Source organism: Lycorma delicatula, chromosome 2 (assembly GCF_047948215.1).
Source record: "Lycorma delicatula isolate Av1 chromosome 2, ASM4794821v1, whole genome shotgun sequence".
Classification (NCBI taxonomy): Eukaryota; Metazoa; Arthropoda; class Insecta; order Hemiptera; family Fulgoridae; genus Lycorma; species Lycorma delicatula.
Genome location: NC_134456.1, coordinates 126,227,927 through 126,251,896, shown reverse-complemented (window position 1 = coordinate 126,251,896; position 23,970 = coordinate 126,227,927). Strand labels below are relative to the sequence as shown.

The 23,970-nt window shown below is 26.6% G+C and overlaps 1 protein-coding gene across 3 annotated transcripts in view; it reads left to right on the top strand.

Moving 5' to 3' along the window:
* LOC142319207 (uncharacterized) overlaps positions 1 to 17,680 on the top strand; it is an 82,967-nt gene extending 65,287 nt beyond the window's left edge. The window contains exon 8 of one of the 3 annotated variants that reach the window (XM_075356222.1): positions 17,598 to 17,680. In XM_075356222.1, coding sequence (XP_075212337.1) covers positions 17,598 to 17,660 — 63 coding nt within the window. In that variant the 3' untranslated portion in view covers positions 17,661 to 17,680. Of the gene's footprint in view, positions 1 to 1,387; positions 2,137 to 15,904; positions 16,046 to 17,597 lie in introns of those variants that run through there. The other 2 variants (XM_075356220.1, XM_075356218.1) reach the window with 2 other exon arrangements.
* Positions 17,681 to 23,970: the final 6,290 nt, after the last annotated feature.

Genomic DNA, 23,970 nt, shown 5'->3' with positions numbered 1-23,970 from the left:
ACCAGTATCCATGATCTAGTATTCAAATCTATGTAAAACTACTTTTACTAGGATTTGAACACTAGAACTCGACTTCAAAATCAGCTGATTTGCGATAACGAGTTCACCACTAGACCAGTCCGGTGGGCTATTCCAGGTCATCTGAACACTTAAACACACACAAACCTTTCTTTATGAACAATGTAAATCATAGTAATTTTCCTCCAAATATAGGTTTACTTTTGAAGAATTGAAACTAGACTTTAAATTTAAAGAATTGAAAAAAATTAATCTATCCTGAAATAAAATAACATAGAGTATCAGAACATAGAATACTTGTAAAAATGAAGCTGCTAGTTTTAAAATAGTTAACAAAAGTAAAAAAAAAATATTGATATGCAGTTTTAGGTCTATATTATTTTAACATAAAAACTATTTATTCATAATGATTTCTAGACAAACTGTAGAAATATCCAGTTAACGACAAATCTAGTTATTCCTGAGAGGCAAAATCAAGATCTTAATGTACTGTTTAGTTTTTGTTATATTAAAAGAAAAAAAGATAATGAAGTGCTGTCAATCCTTTGGATAAGGAGGAGTGCAAGAAATAATTCTTACAGTGGGTTAATGATTGCTAATTTTATTATAATATAAATTAATTTTAAAATTCTAAATATGTAATCTTTAAATAAAATAGAAAAATTTAAATATGATTTTTATAGTCATTATTTCCTACTGAAAAATTTAAACCTTAATGTAGAATATTATAAATATTATTACTTTAACAATGGAATATTGACTTCTAATATGATACTTTAACTTTAATGTTACCACTACTTCAGGTTTATTATAATAGTAGGCTAATTACAGATATAGAATTTATAACTAAATTCTAGATATGGAAAAAATATTCTATAACAGTCAGGATTTTGTTTAATCCAGTTTCTGTTAGTGACAGGTTTTACTGTATATGATTGAATAATTAATTTCAATTTGTCAATATTTCTCCAATATTGTATTCTTGTGTCTGTGATTAACTATTAGTTCAGCCTATGTGGAATTAATGCTTTGTATATTGGATTTTAATCAATCTTTACCTTCATAAAGTATGCCACGATTTAAATTGTTAAAGCACCTTCAGAATCTGAGTTAGTAAAAATCTATTTCTTTGTCACATTGTCCGATTAAATTGAGCTTTATTATGATTATTTTCATTTAAAAACGTAGTATTTTTGCTTCTGGTTTGCTTGCAAAAATTGGAATTTTGTTATTATTGGTAAAAGTGTTTGATGTACATCTTGTAAGATGTTTTAGTTATGCAATAATTTAAATTCTAACATTTTTGAAGTAATGACAAAGCATGTGTGAAGGTGGAGGAGGGCTAAGTATTTGAGGTGGATGTGTACAGGAGCGTGCTGTGTTACTCTTCCTTCGGTATTCTTCACGTTGGGCGAAACTGTTTGTGCGCCAACGCTTGGATCTTTGTGTTGGGGGCCCATCCCCACCCACTGCTGCCCCTCGCCACTGTGTTTCTGCTCGCTGCCCGTGCCAGTTCATCGAAGAACATCTTAAGTACAAGCCTCGAGGCAAGTTGACACTAAAGAGTTTCTTTTGTCTCCCAGATTACCCTCTACAGTGACTTAGACCTGCTTCCACATTGGAATAGTTGTGTATTATAATACATTTAAAAAATGCGTATAAATAAATGCATTTAAATTAAAATTTATTTTTAAAATGTACAAATTTTATTATATAGAAATTTTTAAATCATATATTAGAAGCGTATATATCTTTTTTAAAATTTTTGATTTAATAATTTTTTCAAAAAGTCATCATAGAATGCACAGGATATATTTTGTGTTTTAATTTTTACTTTTAAAGTGCAATTTATTTATACAGGCATAAATATCTTAATTATTTATGGAGCCAATACTTTGAATATGATGTATAAATTGTAGTTGTTAGAGAAAAGGTTATATTTTGTTATATTTAAACATCACAGTTTCTTTAATAGATCCCTGAATAATTAGACTGACATTAATTTTATATGTAGTTTGTTGAAAATGGTCTCATATTAAAATAAAAACCTACTTTCAAAGTACAGATTTTTTTTGTATGCTAGAAATAGTTATTTTGCTTGTGGTCCAGTGAAAATCTGTCATTCCTTTTTTTTTAAGATGTTTCAAACAAAGTAAAAATTATTATTTTAAATAGACTGCAATTTAATAGACATTTCTGCATTTATTTTAGTTCTTAGCTAAGTTCTAGATATTCAGAAATCTGTAAGTTGTTAGGTCAGAAATATAACTTTTATTTGGAAAAACTCATCAGTGGGATAAAATCCTCTTTCAAATATAGTGTTCCATAATAACTTTTTAAACTTCTTCGAAAATGAAAAATCTTTCAAGGCTTCTATATCGCTAACAGTTGTGTTTTTTAATGTTCATTCTTTTGCGATGAATAGAGAAGCATTTCAAATTTTTTCTATTAAATTATTGAAAAAATATCAAAAATTGTTTGATATAAAAATGTGTTTATTAAAATTAGTTCAAGTATTTGAAAGAAAAATCTCTTTCAATAATATAGAATATTAGTAGTTCAAGTAACTGACCTTTGAAATTAAAGAATGTTAGTGAAATCTATAATCTTATTTACGTTATTATATTATACTTATTGTAGACTGTAATACAGTAATTGACTAAAGATGCCTACTAATCTACTTATTAATTTTATGCAGTAAAATACCTTCTTTTTTATATAATTAATTTTTTTTTTAAATGTTCCTTTCTATAATAAAATTGAGTTCTTGTTTTTTAAAACACTTAATATTGGATTTCCTCAAACTATTTATTGATTGAAAAGAAGGCCTGAAATATTCTATGCAGTTTTCTCATGCAGCCCAGAATCCACATTTAATGACATTTAGGTGAGAGAGCCGTCTCCAAATAATGTATCTATCGATAAGAAGGAATTTATAAAATTGCATTAACCTTTACTGTTTACCAAGTTTATAATTTGCTAAACCTTCTTCTGTACCACTGTAAATAGTTCAATGAATAATCCATGCTGTTTAAACAGTGCAACACTGTTATAATAGATAATCCATCCCCTGTTCTGTAATAATATTTTAAGGTCTGCATACTTTCTGCAACTTTTTCCATAATTATCAGTTCTTAAGAATCTTGTGTCTTCCTTTATAGTTTAACTTTGTAACTACATCAATATTCACACTGATGTAGTAACTGTGATATTCCTGTCTTTATTATTACAATACCAAAATGCCCTCAATGTGAAGAAATATTAGCCAGTTGTTGCAAATGTGACTACATAAATTTGTTTTTTTTAGAATGCAATTGGTACATATATAATTTGAATAACAAGTTGTCATATTTTTCTGTTTCAGAATAATGTCATAATCTGGAATAATGAAAATCCTAAGAGATTATAAACTTCTTTCATTTATATATTTTGGTCCTGCAAATAAAACATACTTTCTGAAATAGATAAATTAACTGCATATGGGTTTTATCTATTTGTATTAAAATAAGTCACATTTTTAACAGTCACTGTCTGAATGGTTTTTTTTTTTGTGACACAATGAAAATTATTTTGTTTTGTTGATCAAAATCACGTTTGTACACATTCATCATATTTAACTTGTTTTTTATTAATACATGTAGGCATTATTCCAGAATATAGGAAAGATTCTAAAATATTAAAATATGTCACTTTGCACTGTTAATCACTTAGAATTAAAATTATGTTATGCTTGTACTTGCACTTAAAACTTTACCTTCTTGTCTTTATTACAAGAGTAGAGTGTACATATGATTTTTTTGTATCATTCTTCTTAAATTTATTTTTATCAACATTCAGTTATATTGCAGGTGAATCTTATTTTGGAAAACATTTTACAAAAGAGTAAATGTGTCCATTATTTAAATTTGTTTATTATGTGATATTTCTGACATGACAGCTGTGGAATTTATTAAATTAAACATAAATGATAGTTTTATTTTTTTATCCTTAGAGCATTTGCTTTTATTTTAATGTAAATTCTACCAGATTAAATCTCTATTTGTTATTACAATTCTTGTATGTGATTTGTACATTTGGTTCCCAAATAATTATTTTTTTTTCTTTTTGGGATCAGTTTGTTCTTCTGTAATTTGTGAAGATCTTAATGAAATATTTTTTTTATTCTGAGTAATTATTATGTTCCATTTCTACATTTCTTGAAATTTTATTGATATTGTAGAAATAACTTTTTGTTTCTATTATGCTAACTAAACTGTGGTTTAATTTGTTTATGCAGATATTTAGTAGAGGACTTTTTTTGTATAACTTCTCAAATAAAACATTTAACTGAGATATAGGTAAGTAATTTTTTCTCTCGTTAGTATCTGATAAAAAAAGTTTAAAATATGTTATTTCTATTGTTATTATTTAATGATACTTATTCCTCTGGTCAGCCCTAAGCCAAAAGGGGGTAAATGGCCCCTATCTCTTTTGAGGCAGTTCTCTTTGGATAGGACTATGCATCCACATCCTCTCCTTTCCTATTTTTTATACAGTCTTCTCTTGTTAAGTACTTGGAAATATATCAACCAAATTTCACTTGCAACCCTGTGGGACTGTCTGGTTGACAATGGGACAGCCATTTCCTTATTAATGGATGTAACGACATTTAGCTTGTCTATGGTCTCAGAAAATTATAAATATCTGAAATAGTTGCTGAGGTGCCTATTAACTAAAGCCAGGATTCCCACTCTTCCAACTAATGAAATTAATTATTTTTATTTTAAAGCTATTATAAGCATTTTCATTTTATTATATTTTTTCGCAATTTTAACTATAGATAAAAAAGAACTCATTTATATTTAGTGTTTTAATCAAAGATATAAAAAAATTGTCCTTTAATTATTGCATTTTGGAAATAGTATTTGTTTAGTATTTTGTGTATTTGTTTGTTTAGTAGTTGTTTTAATGCCCAGTTTTAGAGTGCTAAAATAAAAAACTATGGCATTCACCTGCCTTATATGGTAACTCAAGCCCAAACAAAGTTGTTACTTTTGAGAAATAGAGGGGTATTTTTCTCTATTTTTACTGCTTACCTAGTTATAAAATAGAAGGAGAAATTTGCTATTGTGCCTGGAGACATCTCAAATATTAGATTCTTCTTGTTGAATTCCTTAATTCTTGAAATTTTAGCATTAATTATTATTAATGATATTTTGTCTGCAAAAGTGAATGTACAGTTTTTTTAATACAAAAAAATTGTTTTTTATATTTAAAAACTTTCTAATATGACTTGTATTTTATGAACAAAAAATTAGATCAAAGTTTACTTTCAGATTAAAAATGTAATGAATAATTTTTTTATTGATATTCTATCCTGTGTGGAAGCAGGAACACATTTGTGGGGTGTAGCGCATTTAGCACCAGTTTAGTATGCAACGGGTTGGTTCATGGTTGGTTATGTACTTAAAAATTGCTAACCGGTTGTGGTTATTTCTGCTATGCTTTACTTTTTTTTATACAGTTATATATGTTTAATTGTTTCAGATATAGATTTAGTTTAATTTTTGAAGAATAGAAATATTATAATATAGAAAGAAGCAGAACTTTTAACTAGTGTTTTAAACTGCAGAATTGCTGAACATCTTCCATAACTCTTGATTAGGAACATTGCTAACAATTAATCCACTGTTGGGTTAGCAGTAAAGTTTTATGTTATGTATTGCATTATTGTTCATTTCTGTTTCTGTCTATTTCATTAATAACCTTCTGTGAACAATATAAAATAAATATAATATTTATAAAAAATAAATTTCTTATTGAACTGCGATTTATATTCTACAATTTGTTCTGTTCATTAGTATTTCAGTTCATTTGAATGAATAATAACTTCCTAAATGTCCAACAACTTAAAAGTTTTAACAACATTATAAATTTTGTGAAATACCTTGATATTTTTTGTTCCAAGAAAATATAGAACAAGTTTTATTCATTTTTTTTTTTTTTTTTTTTTAATAAGTAAATAATTTTCTAACCCTCATTATTTTAAAATTACTTTTCTAATTTTACAATTATTACTCTGTATGAAATCAATGTTTTCTCACCAGAAAATAAATTAATTATAGCAGAATTAAACATATTCAACTGTAAAATATTGTTATTTGAATCTACACCATTCGTTATGTGTGATATGAAATATGTAATTAATTACCAGTCGTGAAATTTTGGCTAAGTATTTGTATTAGCATTTTTTTATTGGCAATATAATTTATTAGTTTTTATTATTTAAGAACAAATTTCAAAGGTTTTACGATTAATATATGTGAAGTAAATTAATCAGGGATCTCAAGAAGTAATGTTTTATTATTTTGTATTTATGTTCACTATCATGATTTTTACATTTGAATTTGTTTGTAATCTTTTAACTCATGTGATATTATTTTTAAATACAACATTTCAATAATAATGTATAATAATTTTGTTATTCATTTTTTTTTTTTCATTACAGTTTAAGGTAAATAATGCTGTTTCTTATATTTTTATTGTCAGTTTAATATCTGTTTGTGTGCCAATTTTACATCTAATTTTGATTTTATTGGTGATGGTTATATCAATTTTTTTTTATTCTAGGTTTAGTTGAATTGATAAATGTAAAGAGATGTTTATAATTTACTTTTATCGTTGTTATATTTAATTTAGTTTATTAGTTCTTAAATAATAAATGTATTATGTATAAGGCAGGTTTCCTTTAATGAAAGATGGGGATTTTTACCTATTTATTTTTACTTCTCATATGTTTGTTACATTAGTGCTGCTCAATAAGAAATGTTTATATTTATTTAAAGTTTCATAAATAATAGTAATGAAAAAGTACACATCCCCTATTACTTTAAGTTTGTCATTTTACTACACCATCCATATATTTTTGTAGAGAAATAAGAATTTTAAAAAAATAATAATTTACACTCATTTAAATGACCTGGTGAGTTCGTCTAACAAAATATTTCTGGTTGTGATTTGATCAAGTTCCCAGCAGCATCTATGTACTATACACGAAGTTATTTTTTAATGCATCACTGTTTATTGATGGTTATAAAATGTATATTGGTAAGCCCTTGAATATACTAGTACAGTTTTTTTTCATCTGGCTAGTCCAGTGCATTTTTCCATCCCCTGTTCTGTAATAATATTTTAAGGCCTGCATACTTTTTGTAATTTTCCTTAATTATCAGTTTTATATATTAAGAATCTTGTGTCTTCGTTTATAGTTTAACTTTATAATCTAAAGTTACACTAACATAACTATCCAAGGACCTAATATTCAGGAAAATATACTTTTTTCTGGATTTTTATTAGAATTGGTTAGTTTTACAAGCAGTTCTGTAAAGGATTTTATTCATCCCCATAAAGTAATTAAATAAATACATCACCTTATTCTTTGTTCATTGTCATCTCACATTTTTATGAAATGTGAACATAAATTTGTTTTCAAATTGGTATTTGATAACATTACAATCTCCACTTTGTGCTACTTAAGGATTTTGATTTATCCGTAAACTAAAGACTTATTGTTAAAACTTGCATTTATTATTTCTGGTCTCACTCTGGTGTACATATTTTGCCTGTGTTTTTTCTATATATCACAGTTAAGTGTTTTTCTTAAGCGTTATTATTAGTTATTCATTTTGAACAAAAATTAGGATAGACTTCCTTCTTTTTTTCACTGATTGTGTTTGAACCAAATCCCAAGTTATATAAATAGTGCTTGATCATATAAATGAAATATTCTATCGGTTCCCTAATGTAGGGAGAGATATGGAGATTGTTATTTTTTTAAACAGTTATTAAATGTTTTTTTGTTTAGTCATTTTTAAGTTCAGTCAAAATTTATTTGATTTAAATTTTTCAATCAAATTTCTAGAATTATATTTTTCACTTAAAGTTTACTTTAAAGTTTTCTTTTCAAAGTTACTCATTTTACAAGTTCATAATTTTCCAAAATTTTCAGTTTTAAAGTGTTTTAGTAAATAGATTTTCTGATACTTAAACTCAAATAAATGTAAAGATTTATTATTTTTCATTATTTGAAATTAAACTGCATGATTATTATTTTTCGGGAAATACTGTTACAAATTCTTTGAAAAATACTGTTACGAATGTTCTGTTGTAACAATAAGTATGTTAATAGTATAAAATTCATTCTCTGGATACATCCTTTTCTGAATTTTAATTTTGAAAAGTTGACAAATGTATGTAATAAAAATTTAGAAAAGTGTAATAATTTAAAGCGGTACAAATAAATATCCTTCTGTCACTCTTTGTACTTAAAGTTGAATTTAATGGATGGTAACCACATTTAAAAACTTGAACAGTATTGTAATATCTGTTACACTCAAACAGTGTTTTGAACACTTAAAAAAGTAGTTTCTTTGCAGTGAAAGATACAATTCTTGTAATATTTCCTTTTTGTATAAATAATTGGTTAAAAAAAATTAACTCTGGAATTTTTAAATTATTAATAGTTTGTGTAACCAGTTTTAGCAAACTTTGATTTAAAAGCTATAATATAAAAAACAACCACATCAAAAAATAGTCAAGAATCATTAACATTACTCTGTAGTCATTTAATGTATTGTATGTTTTACCTATATATTTTACTTTTAATTAAAAATAAGCTTTATTCCAATTTCCATTTTAAATAATTCTTTAATTATTATTCATTTGTCATAATAGTACAATAAATTTATGAATTCCCCATCATTCATTTACATAGATAAATTATAACTTTTCTATTTCTTACTTAAGCTTGCAGTATATTTTCTTTTGTATTATATTTATATAAATCTCTGTCTCATGATATTATTTTTTATGTATCCGTACATAGTGCACCAAAATTAAGATAAATCCTTATTGATTAAGCACTAGTTAAAATAATTTTAGGTTTATTTAATGTTTATTGTTTTAACTTACAGATTTTATATATTGGTTTTGGTTGTAATTTAGCCACTGTTTTAATTGATTTCCGTCCATTTTATATGAAATGTTGGTTATTTAGTTATAGAAATATTTGAATTTGTATATTTATTATATCTGTAAGGTATAGTTCACTCTCACTCTTTTAAGCGGTTAAGTACTTAATACATTCCTAATAATATATTTTTATAACTCCTGTTTTTGATGTTTAATAAGTTTTAAATTAGATAAATAAATAATGGCTAAATGGCATCTGTTACTTAATTATATATGTTATTATGCATATTATGGTTGATTCAAAAGAAATGCCTTAAGTGTCAATTATAACAAAAATCATTAAAAATAATTCTATAGTTAATAATAGTAGTTTACAACCTTTAGATATATTGCTATTATGTTTAGTTATTTTTTAAACTTTGTCTTGAATGTCCTTATTCTGATCCTCTTTGATTGAAAAAGTGCCTACCTTTACCAATATTTATGACTAATTGCTGATCAATTCCTGGTTAGGACTAGGTTAATGTTGTTGTGTCTAACTATAAACACTTTTGTTGTGTACTTCTTCAAGTATTCAGTAATTGTGAATAAAATGAATGGTGTTTTATGATATTTTTACCACATTTATAATATATTGTAAACTGCTTGGTTTAAGACATGTTTGTATAAATGATGTGCCTTATTATGTGTTCATTGCTAAAACTGTTACAACAGCAGTTCCTTTCAAGGTCTACAACAACATTAATCCAGTGCATACATCAGTTTTCAATTGATCTGGCTTCTTATTTGTAAAAAAACTTACTTTTTGTGCCAAGGTATTTTTCAATTTCATGTTTTAATATTGAGAATTTCCCTAGAGTTTCAAATTTATAAAATAATTTAGATAAAGGTTTGGAAAACCATTTTTTATTAAATATTCTCTTAAAAGTACAAACCCTTTATTTCTTCCCTGGGTAATTTTTTTAACATCATTTTTGTGTTGATTCTTTTTTTTATGACAGTGTTTTACAATGCCTTTATCATTCATGATGATTGTAGACCCCCTCATTGACCAATATTGGGATTACTGTAGTTATTCATGCACTACTTTATCCTTCTTTTTCATTGTACTGTTTACAAATATTTCTTTGTATTATGTAATTTAAATGATTGTTTTTCATAAGCTGAAATTTCACATTAACATTCCTACTCTTGAGCATTCAGGCATCCTGTGGTGACTTAATTTATTAAAAAATACTTTAATTAAAATAGAATCCAAAATTTCTTTCATAAAGATAATTTTATTTTACTACCATATTATTTCTGATAGTCGTATTAACATATTAATTTGCATCAGCTGCTCTTTAATAACTGTAATGATGAACTTGCTAAGTATCAAGTCAGTTCAAATATTGTTAGATCAATGTGCAATTTATTTACCAAGCTCTTTAGAAGTGTATTTTTGTTGGTCAGACTGATAAAATCTGATTTCATTTTACAAACATTTTTTATGACTAGCTTTCATATTACATGAAAATTAGTGCTTTCAGATCTGTTGTGGGAACTATAAAATTAACTCCAAAAATATATCTCAAGTACAGTTTTACTTGAAAGCAAGTTAGATTTAAATATATATATAAAATTTCTATTTCATTACATTCATATTTTTCTATTTGAAATTTTCAAAGTTTTATAACTAGCAGCAATATATATTAATTAACATTCCTACTCAGCAATATAATTCATTATAATTAAAATAAAAACTTTCTGCTTAGACTTTCAGTGCATTTCATGATACTAATGCAGGTACAATATGCAAAGCACGTTACATTATGCATTTGTTTCAGGTAAATTTTCTCAGTATTTTATTTATTAATTTGTCTCACAGAGAGCAAGTTGTTTCAATACTTAATGCATTACTGCTAACAAAAGTTGAATTAAAGAAAATGTATGGATATCATAAATTTTAATTGGTTTTGGAAGGTCCATTGAAACCTTATGCAGTTTTTTCTTAACTTTCATGTAAAGGATTATCTGTTTGAATTTTCTTCTATGCCTTTTTTCATATTTTTATTGTGAAATATTTTTTAAGTTGATTCAAAACTGTTATATTGTTGAAATGTTTTCTTAGTAATTCCAGCATATTATTTCAGGCCACTAAAATATAACATTGACTTAATTAATCCTGTTTATTTTATAATTAATTTCCACTACACCACCATCGCCGCTTGTTTATTTTATAACCAGGTTTGTAAAACCTAACTGTTTATAACGTATTGATTGTATCAGGGAGAAGCAGCCTAGAAGATAATAGTTTGCACTAAGTAAGAATAAATATCACTGATTAAAGACATGTCAAGTAAAACTGATTTGTATATATAATTAAGTGAATAAATCATTTGGCTAGGTAACTTCATATTGTGTAGAAGAAATAATGTTATGTTGTAAAAAAAAATACTGGGATATTTTTGTACTTGCTTTTTTTATGAAATTACTGTAAAACTTTCACTTCTTAATATTATGACTTAGTTAAGTCATTTTTTTAAAATTACTTATATATTTTAGTGCTTATAATAGCCTTAAATTATAAGAAAAAGGCATTTCTTTTGATTAGCATTTATAATACTGGTTGTGCCTTAATATAAATTCTTCTAAAAATTTTATATGTACTTATCATGTCCTGCTCATTCCTGAACTATAATTCTATTTTTGTATTTTAATTATCTCATCAGTTTTTGTATAATGTTTTATCTGTCATTTTACACGCCAGATATTTAGCATGAAATGTATTTACTTAAATAACTTTTTATTCATTTAGTTCACTGTGACAAACATGTTATTTAAACATGTTATTATGACAATGTATAAGTATTAATATATATAAAATTTTCTGTTTATTTTGTTCTATTATTTGTTTTCCTATTCATTATTATCACCCACCATACTATTTGTTTTTCTTTCCAGTTGTTTAAATTTATGATGATGTATTATTTATAATAATATATACTTCTGATTTTTACTTTTTCTATTAATATTATAAAATAAGTATGATAGAGTCAGTGACTAAAAGGCTATGTATATAAGATTGTAATAAAAAAAAAATTTGAGCGTGTAAAGATATCAACATATTTCTATGATTTTTGGTGACATAAAAGGAAAAAGAAATTAATACCTTAATGTGAAAAAAGTATAAGGTAAGAATTATAAGAAGAGAAATGTTAATAAATAAGAAGAAAAGATAATATTTGATATTTACAAAAAAAACAAGAAGGATTAATTTAGCTGGTTTGGTTGGATATTTTGGAATGATCAGCAGATAGAGAAATATAAAGAATGAATGCACTGGAGTATAAAAATAAATTTTCTTACAGAAAATATTAATATAAAAGAAGAAAAGAAACAAGTTTTAATAAAGGGGATAGATCTAATGTTTTACAGAATTGCCAGTAGACCCAACTCATTAAACTGATGTTAAAAATTTTCCGCTCGTTAATTTTAATATGACTCGTTTTCCTTTATTAATTTAGATTGAGATTTCTGTAATTATTTTGGTTATATATAACTCCTACTGGAATTTGGGCATTTTTAAAAAAGCTTTTATTAAAATTTTCATTAACTTAAAATACATTTTATTGAATTTATTATGTATGCATTATCTTACTTGTTTTATTAATGTAATGATGTGTCCAGCCCGTATCAAGATATTGTGATAAAATAAAAATATTTGCAAACACAAGTCTTTTCAATAGACTACTAATAATTGTTTAAATAGTGTGTTATTAATACCTCAGTAATTCTCCCTTTTCTAGTTTGTAACAAACATTTAGTCAAATTCAAAAAAAAATTACAAATATCTATTTTCTTTTTATTAATGAAATGTCAGTATGCACTTAGATAAGGATTTCTTCGTCTGAAAAACTGTTAATCAGTGATTAAATTAGTTAAAACATTCATTCTATTCTGAAATATATTTTTGTAACAATAGTTTTAAGCTTCCCTTAGCTAAGAGTTAGTAAATACTTCTAGTACTGAGATTATTAGAATTGTTACTTTCAACTTTCTCTTTCTTATGGAGGCTTTTGTGATATTATGGTTTTAATTATATCAGTATAATATATTAATGATATTTATACAATGTCATATAAATATATATGAGTATACATTAATTTATTGAAAGCTTAAAAAATGTTTTTGTACTAAATATAAAGATTACCAAGATTAGTTTTTCAGAGAATATCTAGATTACCAACTTTATGAAGTTATAAAATTAACAATAGTTAGGAATGAATCTTGTGAAAAAACTGTAGGTATGTTTTTTTTTCAATTTTTCTACTCATAATTGATAAATTTAACTATTTTAACCATTATGTTGAATAAACATTTTTAATAAACGTATGGAAACATTTACTTTAAGTTTCCAATATGTGTTAATCTTTCTAATCTTATAGGATGACATTTGCATTAGAACTTATTTATAATTTGTTGACTTCAAAGTAAGAGTATGAATGTATATTTTAATACATATCTGATTTTTTTTTTTTTTTTGTAAAATATTCACTATAGAAGTACCAGCAGTTGACATTAATCCTACATCTTGTGGGTTAATGTCAGATAAGTTTTATACAAAGAAATAAATAATTCTGTTTCAGATAATTGTAAAATTATAAATTGTGGTTTAACAATTACATCAAATTGAAATTAGAATTAAGTAAATAAATTATTATAATCCTGCAAAATACTTTTTCTACAATCAAAATTATTGTTGATAACTGGCTAGAATCCAAATTGGTGAATTAAATAATGTTTCAGAACATTTTAAAATTTTTACCTAAAGAAAACCAGTTCTAAAATCAATTTTGACTTATAAAATTCAGATATTTGTATTTTTCCCCCAAGACTGAAAATCAACACTTCAGTCAATCGTGTTATGACTGATTTGATGATATAATACTGTTGAGTAGTTCAACAGTAATTCTTGTTTGCACTATACCTGGCTTGCACTGAAAATATGTGCTAAGCAATAAGGTTTTTTGATAAAAACTTACAATTTTTGCTGAAATATGGCTTATTTATAATTTTTGCTGGAAATATGGCTTGTTCATAAAATTCTTCTTTCCTCATTAAGAAAAGAAAACCATTACAGACATAAACAAGTACTATGTTGTCTAAGAAGATGTATAGTTTTGCTTAGTTATAGCAGCAAGTCTAATAGCTGAAACAATCACAATGTTTATAAGTGTTTTTGACTGTGCAGTCAAAAAATTTATAAACAATATATAATTTTTCACAAGTTGTTATCTAATATGCCTTCAGAGACATTAGTAATTTTTTGTCATCTTTTGCATCAGTTTATTGATTTAAAGTTATTTTATTGAATAAATTATGTCTTGACATTACCTCCCCATGAAAATATCCTAGAGGATTATGACTAATGTTCATGGTGATCACCAGGAAATCAGAGTGTCATGACCAATTCATTTATTGGGAAAATTAAATTTAGAAAATCTTGAATGAACCACTATGGGAAAACCTCAATATTCCCCATATCGGAATATAACCAAATACAAGCTGACTTTTTATTTTATTGCCAAACCCAGAAGGATCTGATGGCTGTTGTGGTTCAATCTATTTCAGAAATGTAATTTATGGTTGTCCCTTTCTTCTTTAAAAAGTCATGAGAGATTTCTGATTACTTTACTCGCATACTGTGGCTGTTGGCCGTAGTGGGAGCATTGAAAGTAGCCCTTATAGAACACAAACATGTTATTAATAGTATGCAAAATTTCATTTATAAGATGAAGGTATCATCTGGCTTCAAGACTTTAAACTATCTTTTACACATTGAAGTGAAGTTGTTTCTATAAAATTATTTCCAGGTTTTCTGAAACTTGCCAGTTGGATTTAAATAAACTTTGTTGGAATATTTTTTGAACATTTTTTTATTTTTATTTTTCTGAAATATTTTTTGTTTGTTTAAGAACCTGCCCTTGTTTTAACATGCATATTAAACTGCTATACTTTTGGACTGATCATTCATATTCTTATTTGAAATTGTACTGAACAATTATTGCCAATAAGTAGTCTCATGGAACATATTAATTTCATTCTTATGCCACATGCAGGTGCACATAGTTATAAGATTTCTTATTTAATGCATTAAAAGCTTTATAAATTTTCCCATATCATTCTGCAGATAATTTTCATATATATATTATGACTTTTGTTTTCTTTATGAGAAAATATTTAAAAATAGGCTGTTATCTGATGACAGTGAAAAGATTAATTAATAGTATTATAAAATAGATGTAGGATAATGTAATGCTAATTTACAGATTATAATTTGTCAGTAAGATGATTTTAAGAAGATGAACTACTACATATTACGGTAATTATTTAGTTGAGGTGCCTTACCCCCGAAATCGCATAAAAAACATATCAAACTCATTCAGAATTAATATTTATTCATTTAATGATGCATTTTGGGTGCATCATTAATCATTTAATAAATAGAAAATTATTAAAAATTTACATAGTGATACAAATAACACAAACACAATGAAAATCGAAAAAAATACTTATATCATAGTGAAACATTACATTTAAAGATATAAACATGAAAATAAATAATATAATCTAACCAAACTTAACCTATGCTCGCTTCACTCGCTAACCTTGACTAATCAACAGTAATGTTTTGATTATTTAAGTAATAAATAATAAATTAGGCTAGGTTCAGCTCTTGATGATCGCAGTTGCATTTTTCTTGCTCCAAGTATTCGTGGTTATTATTGCAGGTTTTCGTTAATAGTTCTGTTACTTTTTCGTTTTTAGTTGTTTAGTGAGGTTTTTGTTGAGTTTTTTTTTTTTGTATCACTATGTAAATTTTTACTAATTTTCTAATTTCAAACACCCAAAATACATCATTATTAATTTGATTTGGTTTTTTTTGTGATTTCAGGGTGAGGCACCTCAATTAAATAATTACCCATACTACTTGTGTAATAAAATTATATCAAAACAAATATTAACATTAAGTTACATTCTGAATCATCTATATTGTAAATCAACTTATTTTTTGCAGTGAAGTTGTGATACTTGATTTTAACAATAGATAGTGTTATCAACTGCAATAAAGGTTATTTGGTAATCATTAAAGTTGTTATCTGTCCTCAGGTGACCTAATTATTCAAGATATTTGCCACATTGTTTCAGTGAAAAAATTTGATAATACATTGACAAAAGGAAATTGAAAGATAGTCAGTCTAAACAAAACAACTGTAATTTTATTACAGATTATTAAAAACTACTTGTATTTAACTGTCTTAACTTTGTTTTAAGTATAGTTATGTTATTTTTTACCAAAAATTTTTTTTCTTTATCAATTCTGTTCACGTTGGAGTGGGTGGAACTGCTGATTCAATCACAGACAATTTGTTTTCATTACACATTATGAAAAGTAATGATAATTAAGATTAATTGTCACAATGATAAAAATATGTTAAAAACAACAGTTATCTACTTAATTCACAAGTTTACATATGTATTCCCAACATCAGTTATGCTAACTTTTTCCATACAAGTCTAAATCTACCTAATGATCTGACATCACATTAAACAATACTTTTTTCAAGCTGTTGATGAAACAAAGTTTAAGAAGAATTTGACTGAAGAAAGTTTCCTATATTTCTTTCTTTTTCTTTTGTTAATTACTTTCTCATAGTTCTCAGCGGTGAATTACATCTTTATTTTTCCATAATTTTTTTTTGTGAAATGTTTCTTTCTAATAAACATTATTAAGTCCATTCATTAGTTAACTGATCATCAGTTAGTTTTTCGTGTTCATTGCTATCATTTAATTACTGTCTTAAATTTATAATTTAACATTAAAGCTACAGTAATTTATTTTTATATGATGTAAAGTAATATGATTAAGATTTTTGTTGGTTCTGTAAATTAAACTTCTTAATGAATTAAATGAATGAATGGCATAAAGACTGCTATTTGTTACTGATTGCATGCAGCAGTCGTGCGAAAACCTGTGGTGTCATTGGTGCAGGCATTGGCATGAGAGTGAGTACAATTTGTCATCGATTGGTGTATTGCATATTTCGCTATCATCATCATCATTACTTTAATCTTTATCATCTGGTTGTCGTTTTCTCATACCATCTCACTCGCTCCTGCACTTTGCTGTCTACACACATTAATTCTTATTGTTACTATTTTTTATTTAATAAATACTCACCCAATTATTTGTTCACTTGTTGTGATATTGGTGTTGTTTGTAAAGCTGTCAGAAGTTCATACCAGGTAAGTGAAACAACAATTTTTTTTTTGTGGCATGTATAAAGTTATCTCTTTATTTGGTTGTATATTTAATTTCATTAAGAAATTGTTATGTTGGATTTATGCTACTCCTACCTGAAGAGGGAATGACTATTGTATAAAGTCATAAAAAAATCAGTAAGATTCATTAAAGATAACTTTTAGTATATTATAAAATTATAGATATTTTATGTGAGGGATATGTTGTTACAAAATGTATTAAAAAAGTATATTTTTTTATACTATGAAAAAATTTGTTTATATATATATATATATATATTTGAAATGTTATATTGAATTACCTTATGTTTCTCATTTCTCAATAGGAGAGGAATAAGTATTTTCCGTACTTTATTTGTCATAAAAATGTTTGTGAAAATACATCTTGAAGCTTTTGCAAGAAGTTGGCAGAAAAAACATTTCATTAAATACTAAGTAAGAATTTGTGATCAAATTCTTAAAAATAAATCAGTTTGATTAATCTTCATATTTTATAGTTATTAAAAATTGTATTAGTGTTGTGGCAGTTTTTCAATTCATTTTCATTTGATTGTTTTTAATTTCATTATCAGGTAATAAATTAAAAACATCTTTACCTCAAGGAGGAGGACCTCATTCAAAATTAAAAAAAAGATGATTGTGCAAATTTTTTGTCACGTATCTTTTCCCTTTGAATACTTGTAACTTAAATATACCCTTCTTTTCAATCGGGGTTTGAATTTATCTGATTTTGTTTGTAAGTTTATTCCTTAAAATCTATTTAATTATTCTTACATGATTCGTAAACAAACAGTCATATGAAATTCAAAGAGATCATAAAAAATTATCATTTTGATCAATGTGCAGACAAAACCTCTATTTTATTTGTGTAGATATTTTTTATAACTTTTACCTACTTTTTTAACTGTTATAGCACAGTTTCATTCCACTGTAATCTGTTATTCTCTTAAGTAAGGCGAGTGGCAGCATCTCAGCCTTTTACCCAGAGGTCCTGGGTTCGAATCCTGGTCAGGCATGGTATTTTTCACACACACTACAAAACATTCATCTCATCCTCTGTAGAAAGAAATGCTTAACTGCGGACCCGGAGGTTAAACAAACAAAAAAAAGCATGTTTACAGTTTTGAAAAATTTAAATGCTATTCTGATAAATTGTTTCTTTGGAAAACAAAAATCTGATATGGACACCACATGACTTCCTTACACGCCTATTAAATTACATATACACATTTTTTGCTGCACTTCATTTAAAGTTATTTCATTTAAAAGTGAAATATGTTCCTCCAATTCTTTAATAAAGTGGACACTTACACAATTGCTGAAATATTAGTTTTTATTAATATCAAATATTTATACAATTATTAACTCAACAATCTTACATGAAATATTAGGATAAAGTAAAAGTCCCTTTAACATTAAGAGATGATGATAAATATAAAGAGGAAGAAAATATTAAGACCAAGGAAAGAATAAAAAGATTAACAGTTGATGATGAATATGAAGAGATAGAAAATTTTAAAACTAAATAACTTGTACACAAATTAAGATCAGAGAATTATATCAAACCAAAGAACGATTAAATGATTGGCAACAAAAAACAAAATGATGATCAACTCTGACTTAGGGAGTCTATTGTCCGACAATATCAGATGAGTAATGAACTAAAAGAAAAGAATTTTTTGCAATTTATTAAAGATCAGGCATGTATGCCTCATTGTATATGTTGTTCTTGTAAGGGTCTATTTTTCAGTCACTCTATAATTAACTTTAATGTTGATAAAATTAAACAAAATTCAAAAATAATACAATTTTAAGTTATAATTTTCAGTTAATATTAAATAATCAGATGTTTCACCAAATCTAATACATATACACATGTAATTATGCCTATACACATACAAACACATATACAAGAATAAATTACATATACACATTTTTAAAAGTACATAAAGTTTTATTTCACTAATAACTTCTGTTTTTTTCATTTTTTTTATTATTGAATAATTATTATTTATTGTAAATCAATATATTTAAATTAAAAAAAAAAAAGTTTATAAAAAAGATGTAGTATAATTCAAACTGATGTGCCGCCACCCCTTTCTAAGATCCAAATATTTCATTAATTAAAATTTCATTTGCCTATAACTCTGAAACCAATGAAAGTAAGTACCACTTATGATATATCGTTGAAACGCTCTCAATGACAGCTTATTACTGTAGTTAAAAAAATTCCAATTTTTTTGGATTTTGGGCTTTTTTGGACACTTTTGGTTCAGTCAATTGCAATCAAAAAGGGAGGTGCACAACTAGATGTTACAACAGTTGTAAGTCTAAAATTTCAACATCCTACAGCTAAGCATTTTTAGTTATACAAGATACATACATACGGTACGTACAGACGTCATGCCGAAACTAGTCAAAATGGATATTTCCATTGAAATCTGAAAACCAAAATTTTTCACAATCACAATACTTCCTTTACTTCGTACAAGGAAGTAAAAAAAGCTAATGTAGAGGCTCAGAAATATATTATTGATATATATCTTAGTTTGTCTGTCGATAAGCAATTGAGGTAATTGATAAACAAATTACTACTTCGTATGAAAAGTAACATTCCTGCTCCTATTAATTTCATAATACTGCTCTGTGTTCTACACGGGTCTGGTATTTTAGCAAAAGTAGTTGTTATTTTTTACACTTCTTTTGTTATCTTGATAGATTTTAAAAAGTCTAAAAGTTTGCTGCAAGGAGAAGGCTTAAAACTATGGATGGTATTTTTCTTATGCCACACTTCCTCCATCCTTTCTAACCACCTTAATACCTTCCTCCTCACTTTGGGTTTTCTATGTATTGTGTCCCTACTAAGATCATATTAGTCAGTAGATTTGATGTATTTCTGGTGGGAGTATCTGCTTGTGCACTTATTCAGTGAGGGATTGATTCTTTTTCCCCATGAGTAACGGTGAAGCTATTAGATGTACTTTATAGTTGTCTCCTAATTTGCTGTATTGAGGATATGTATTAAAGTATACTATTTTTAATAAAAACAAAAAAGTTATCCTCAGATTTTTACTAAACCATCCTAATTCGTAACCTTCATGTTCTATTTATCAAACTTAATACACCATGCAAATACTTCTTACAGCTACAATTACCAGAAACAGTTACTTCACTGCTGACATTACCACCATTTTAGTTGCCACATGAATATGAATCATTAAAAAAATTAATGATAAAAACATTTAAAAGTTATAAAATTGCTTGACAGAATCAGTTTGATTAGGACTGAAAATTTTCTATCAATTTTTAATTAATTAAATCTAATAAATATAAGTTTACCTTTTACTGTAATTGTTTACTTCATAGTAACAAATACTTATCTTGTAATTTGCAGTTAAATGTTCAAACTGATTATTCTCTCCATACTATACTTTCATAAATGAAACAGTTGATAATTAACAATAATAGAAAATAGTTGTTTCAGGTTCAAGGTAAACATCTCTGCAATAAGAAACCATTAAAAAACATTTTCCTTTCAAACAGATAATTTGTATAAACCATGAATATCTATTTAAAATAGAATATTCTCATTTCATTTATATGATTTTCAAAGCAAAATCTTTGGTGATAGTTACCATGTAAATAACAAGCTTTGAAATGTTTAAAAAGTTTAACATTTTTTTCTTTGGTACAGCATGTTTTATTAATAAAACAGGATTAACAGAAAATTTTTATCAAAACTTACTTCTTGTGTAATTTAATAAAAGTGAGTGACAAAATGACCATACCAAACTAGATATGAAATCTAAGATTTTCAGCTTATACTCTCACCAGGGATAATTTTAATTCAAAATTTAATTAGTAAAAACATTAAAGAATAAGAGTACTCAGATTTTATCTTGTATATCTTTGATATATCTACTGAAAGAATTTACATTTACTGCTCAGAATTCTATTGGAATATATATTTTTTTCTTCATGTTTGAAGAAGCATGAAGATGTTTCCCTCTACTGTGTAGAATCATCATGCAATATTGTATTATTTCTCTACAGAAATGGGTATGTCAATTTATTTCTTTTCATTCTCTTGACTAGCCATTCTACAACTGTAATGCGTGTAAAGCCAATAAGGCATAAGATGTGTTAGGTAACAGTTACCTATTCTGATTGTAATACAATCAGTCTGTGTGTTGAACAGAGTGAAGGTGTTATTTTTAATGCTGAAAGTACCTACGTCCAATAGACTTGGGACATTAACATTCAACAATATGTTAAGCTTGGTGAAAATGGCAATATATATTGCCTTTTTATCAGTTTGATAAAACTTTTCAACCCTAACTATTTGTTATAACCTGTATAATGCTATTTTTCATTAAAGTAGCTATTTAATTAGGATTTATTTACATTTCATGTTAAGCTACCTACAAGCATTGTGGTTGTGACACAAGTGAATTTTAAATCATAATTATAACTGCTGAAGATCATAACAGAAATTGCTTTAAATTTCATTCCTACTATTTTCAGTAAGAGTGTAGAGTAAGTAGTGTAGGGTTTTATTACAAACAAGCATTCTAAGGTTCAAATTCTAGTAAAGGACTTTTATATGTATTTGAATACTAGGTCATGGATACCAGTGTTCTTTGGTGATTGGGTTTCAATTAACCACACATCTCAGGAATGGTCAACCTGAGACTGTACAAGGCTACACTTCATTTACATTCACACATATCATCCTCTGACGTATAATACCTTTTGGTGGTTCCAGGGGCTAAACAGAAAATGAAAGAACAACACTGTGTTTTATGTAATATGTCATTTTTCTAAGATTCATTTACTAAGAGAAATTGATAATTTATTTGTATAATATTCCAAAAGTGGCCCAATAACAACTTTATAAGCTCATTTATGATTGCAAATATGAAGATAGATAAGTACATTTAAATTCATAGTACTCAAGAAATATGTTCATATTACTGGAATTATAGTTAATTACTCAACCATGGTAAACTGCATCTCCTTTTAATCTAATTGATTTCACTTCCACACCTGGAACATATCAGTATAGCATTCTGGAAGAAAAAGTAGTGAATTTAGGGTAAATAAGTTTTATTTAAAGCTATACTCATAAAGGCAGTTGCTAAACAGAACTGTGAGTGCGGTTTTCCTGTGGTTGGTGACTGTGCTATTGAAACTTGATGGAAGATGTGAACCAACCCACCGAGTTGGTCTAGTGGTGAACGCGTCTTCCCAAATCAGCTGATTTGGCAGTCGAGAGTTCCAGCGCTCAAGTCCTAGTAAAGTCAGTTATTTTTACACAGATTTGAATACTAGATCGTGGATACCGGTGTTCTTTGGTGGTTGGGTTTCAATTAATCACACATCTCAGAAACGGTCGAACTGAGAGTGTACAAGACTACACTCATACATATCATCCTCTGAATGGTAATTACCGGAGGCTAAACAGGAAAAGAAAGAAAGGTAGATGTGAACCAGCATTTGTTGTCATGCTAAATAAACAAAAAAAATTATTTTTAAATCTTGATTTTTAGTGAGTTTGATTAAATAGAATTATGTTAAAATAATTATGGGATTTTAATAACCATAACAAGATATTAGAGACATTTTAAGAAATTAAATTGGCAGAACTGGATAGTACCTTCTCCCCTACAATCTATGTAACTCCAGTTCCTTTTATGGAGGACTGAAATTTCATATGCACATTTTGAGAGCATGCAGCACACCTAATGTTTGGATTAGTATAGTTGGACCTTTCCTCTTCGTTGAAAAAAAAATTTAGTGGAAATTTTTATCATTTATTTTCAACAAGATGCTTCATTAGATGTTGGAAACAAATTTTTATAGAATTGTTTGACATACTTTGAATGAAAGATTTGTTGGTAGATTCGTAGATTGAAATGAACCTGTATTTGGCTTACAAGAATTCCTGACTCCCATGTGAATTAATCAAAAACATACTTCTTGCATAAAAATTACAAAATCGTAATCATATAAAGGAAAGAATTAGGAAATTAAAACAAATTTAGTAGGTATGTTAAGACTGAATATAGACATAAAGTGTGTATCAACTGGAAATTTTCCAAACCAACTTACTCAAATCTACCTATAATATGAAAAACTGTTTGAGATTTATAACTCAATAAATAAAAAAATGAAAATTTTTTTCAGTTTTATTTAACGAATAATGTTAATTAATCATCCAATTAATCAAACCCATAGTAATGGGTTAAAACCCAAATATTAATAATCTGGAATGGTGGCCCAATCCTTTATAATTTAGCTTACTCCTTTAATTGTATTTCCCATAAGATTTTTTTTTTTAATTTATTTTATTTTACTATAGTCATGTATGGAATATTCTTGTGAGGAACCTCTTGAAGGGTGGATGCAATGGAGTCTTTTGAAAAACTTTGGCTACTTACTTGTAAGTGTAATCAGATCATGCCAATGAAAGAAGGGTGGCAAATGAAGCTTGTCACATGGTATTCTACATCGAATTGGTTTACTGTTCCTCATTATCATTAAAGGTTTCACTCAACCAGTAAGTTGCGGTGGACAGACAACCCTACTTTCAGTGGACATGATAGTAGTTCTGAGGTGCAAGATTCAGGCTTGGTTTGCTCTTAGATGAACAAAATTTTGATGTGCTCTCAATAGATAGCTTTTTAGAGACAGTAGAAA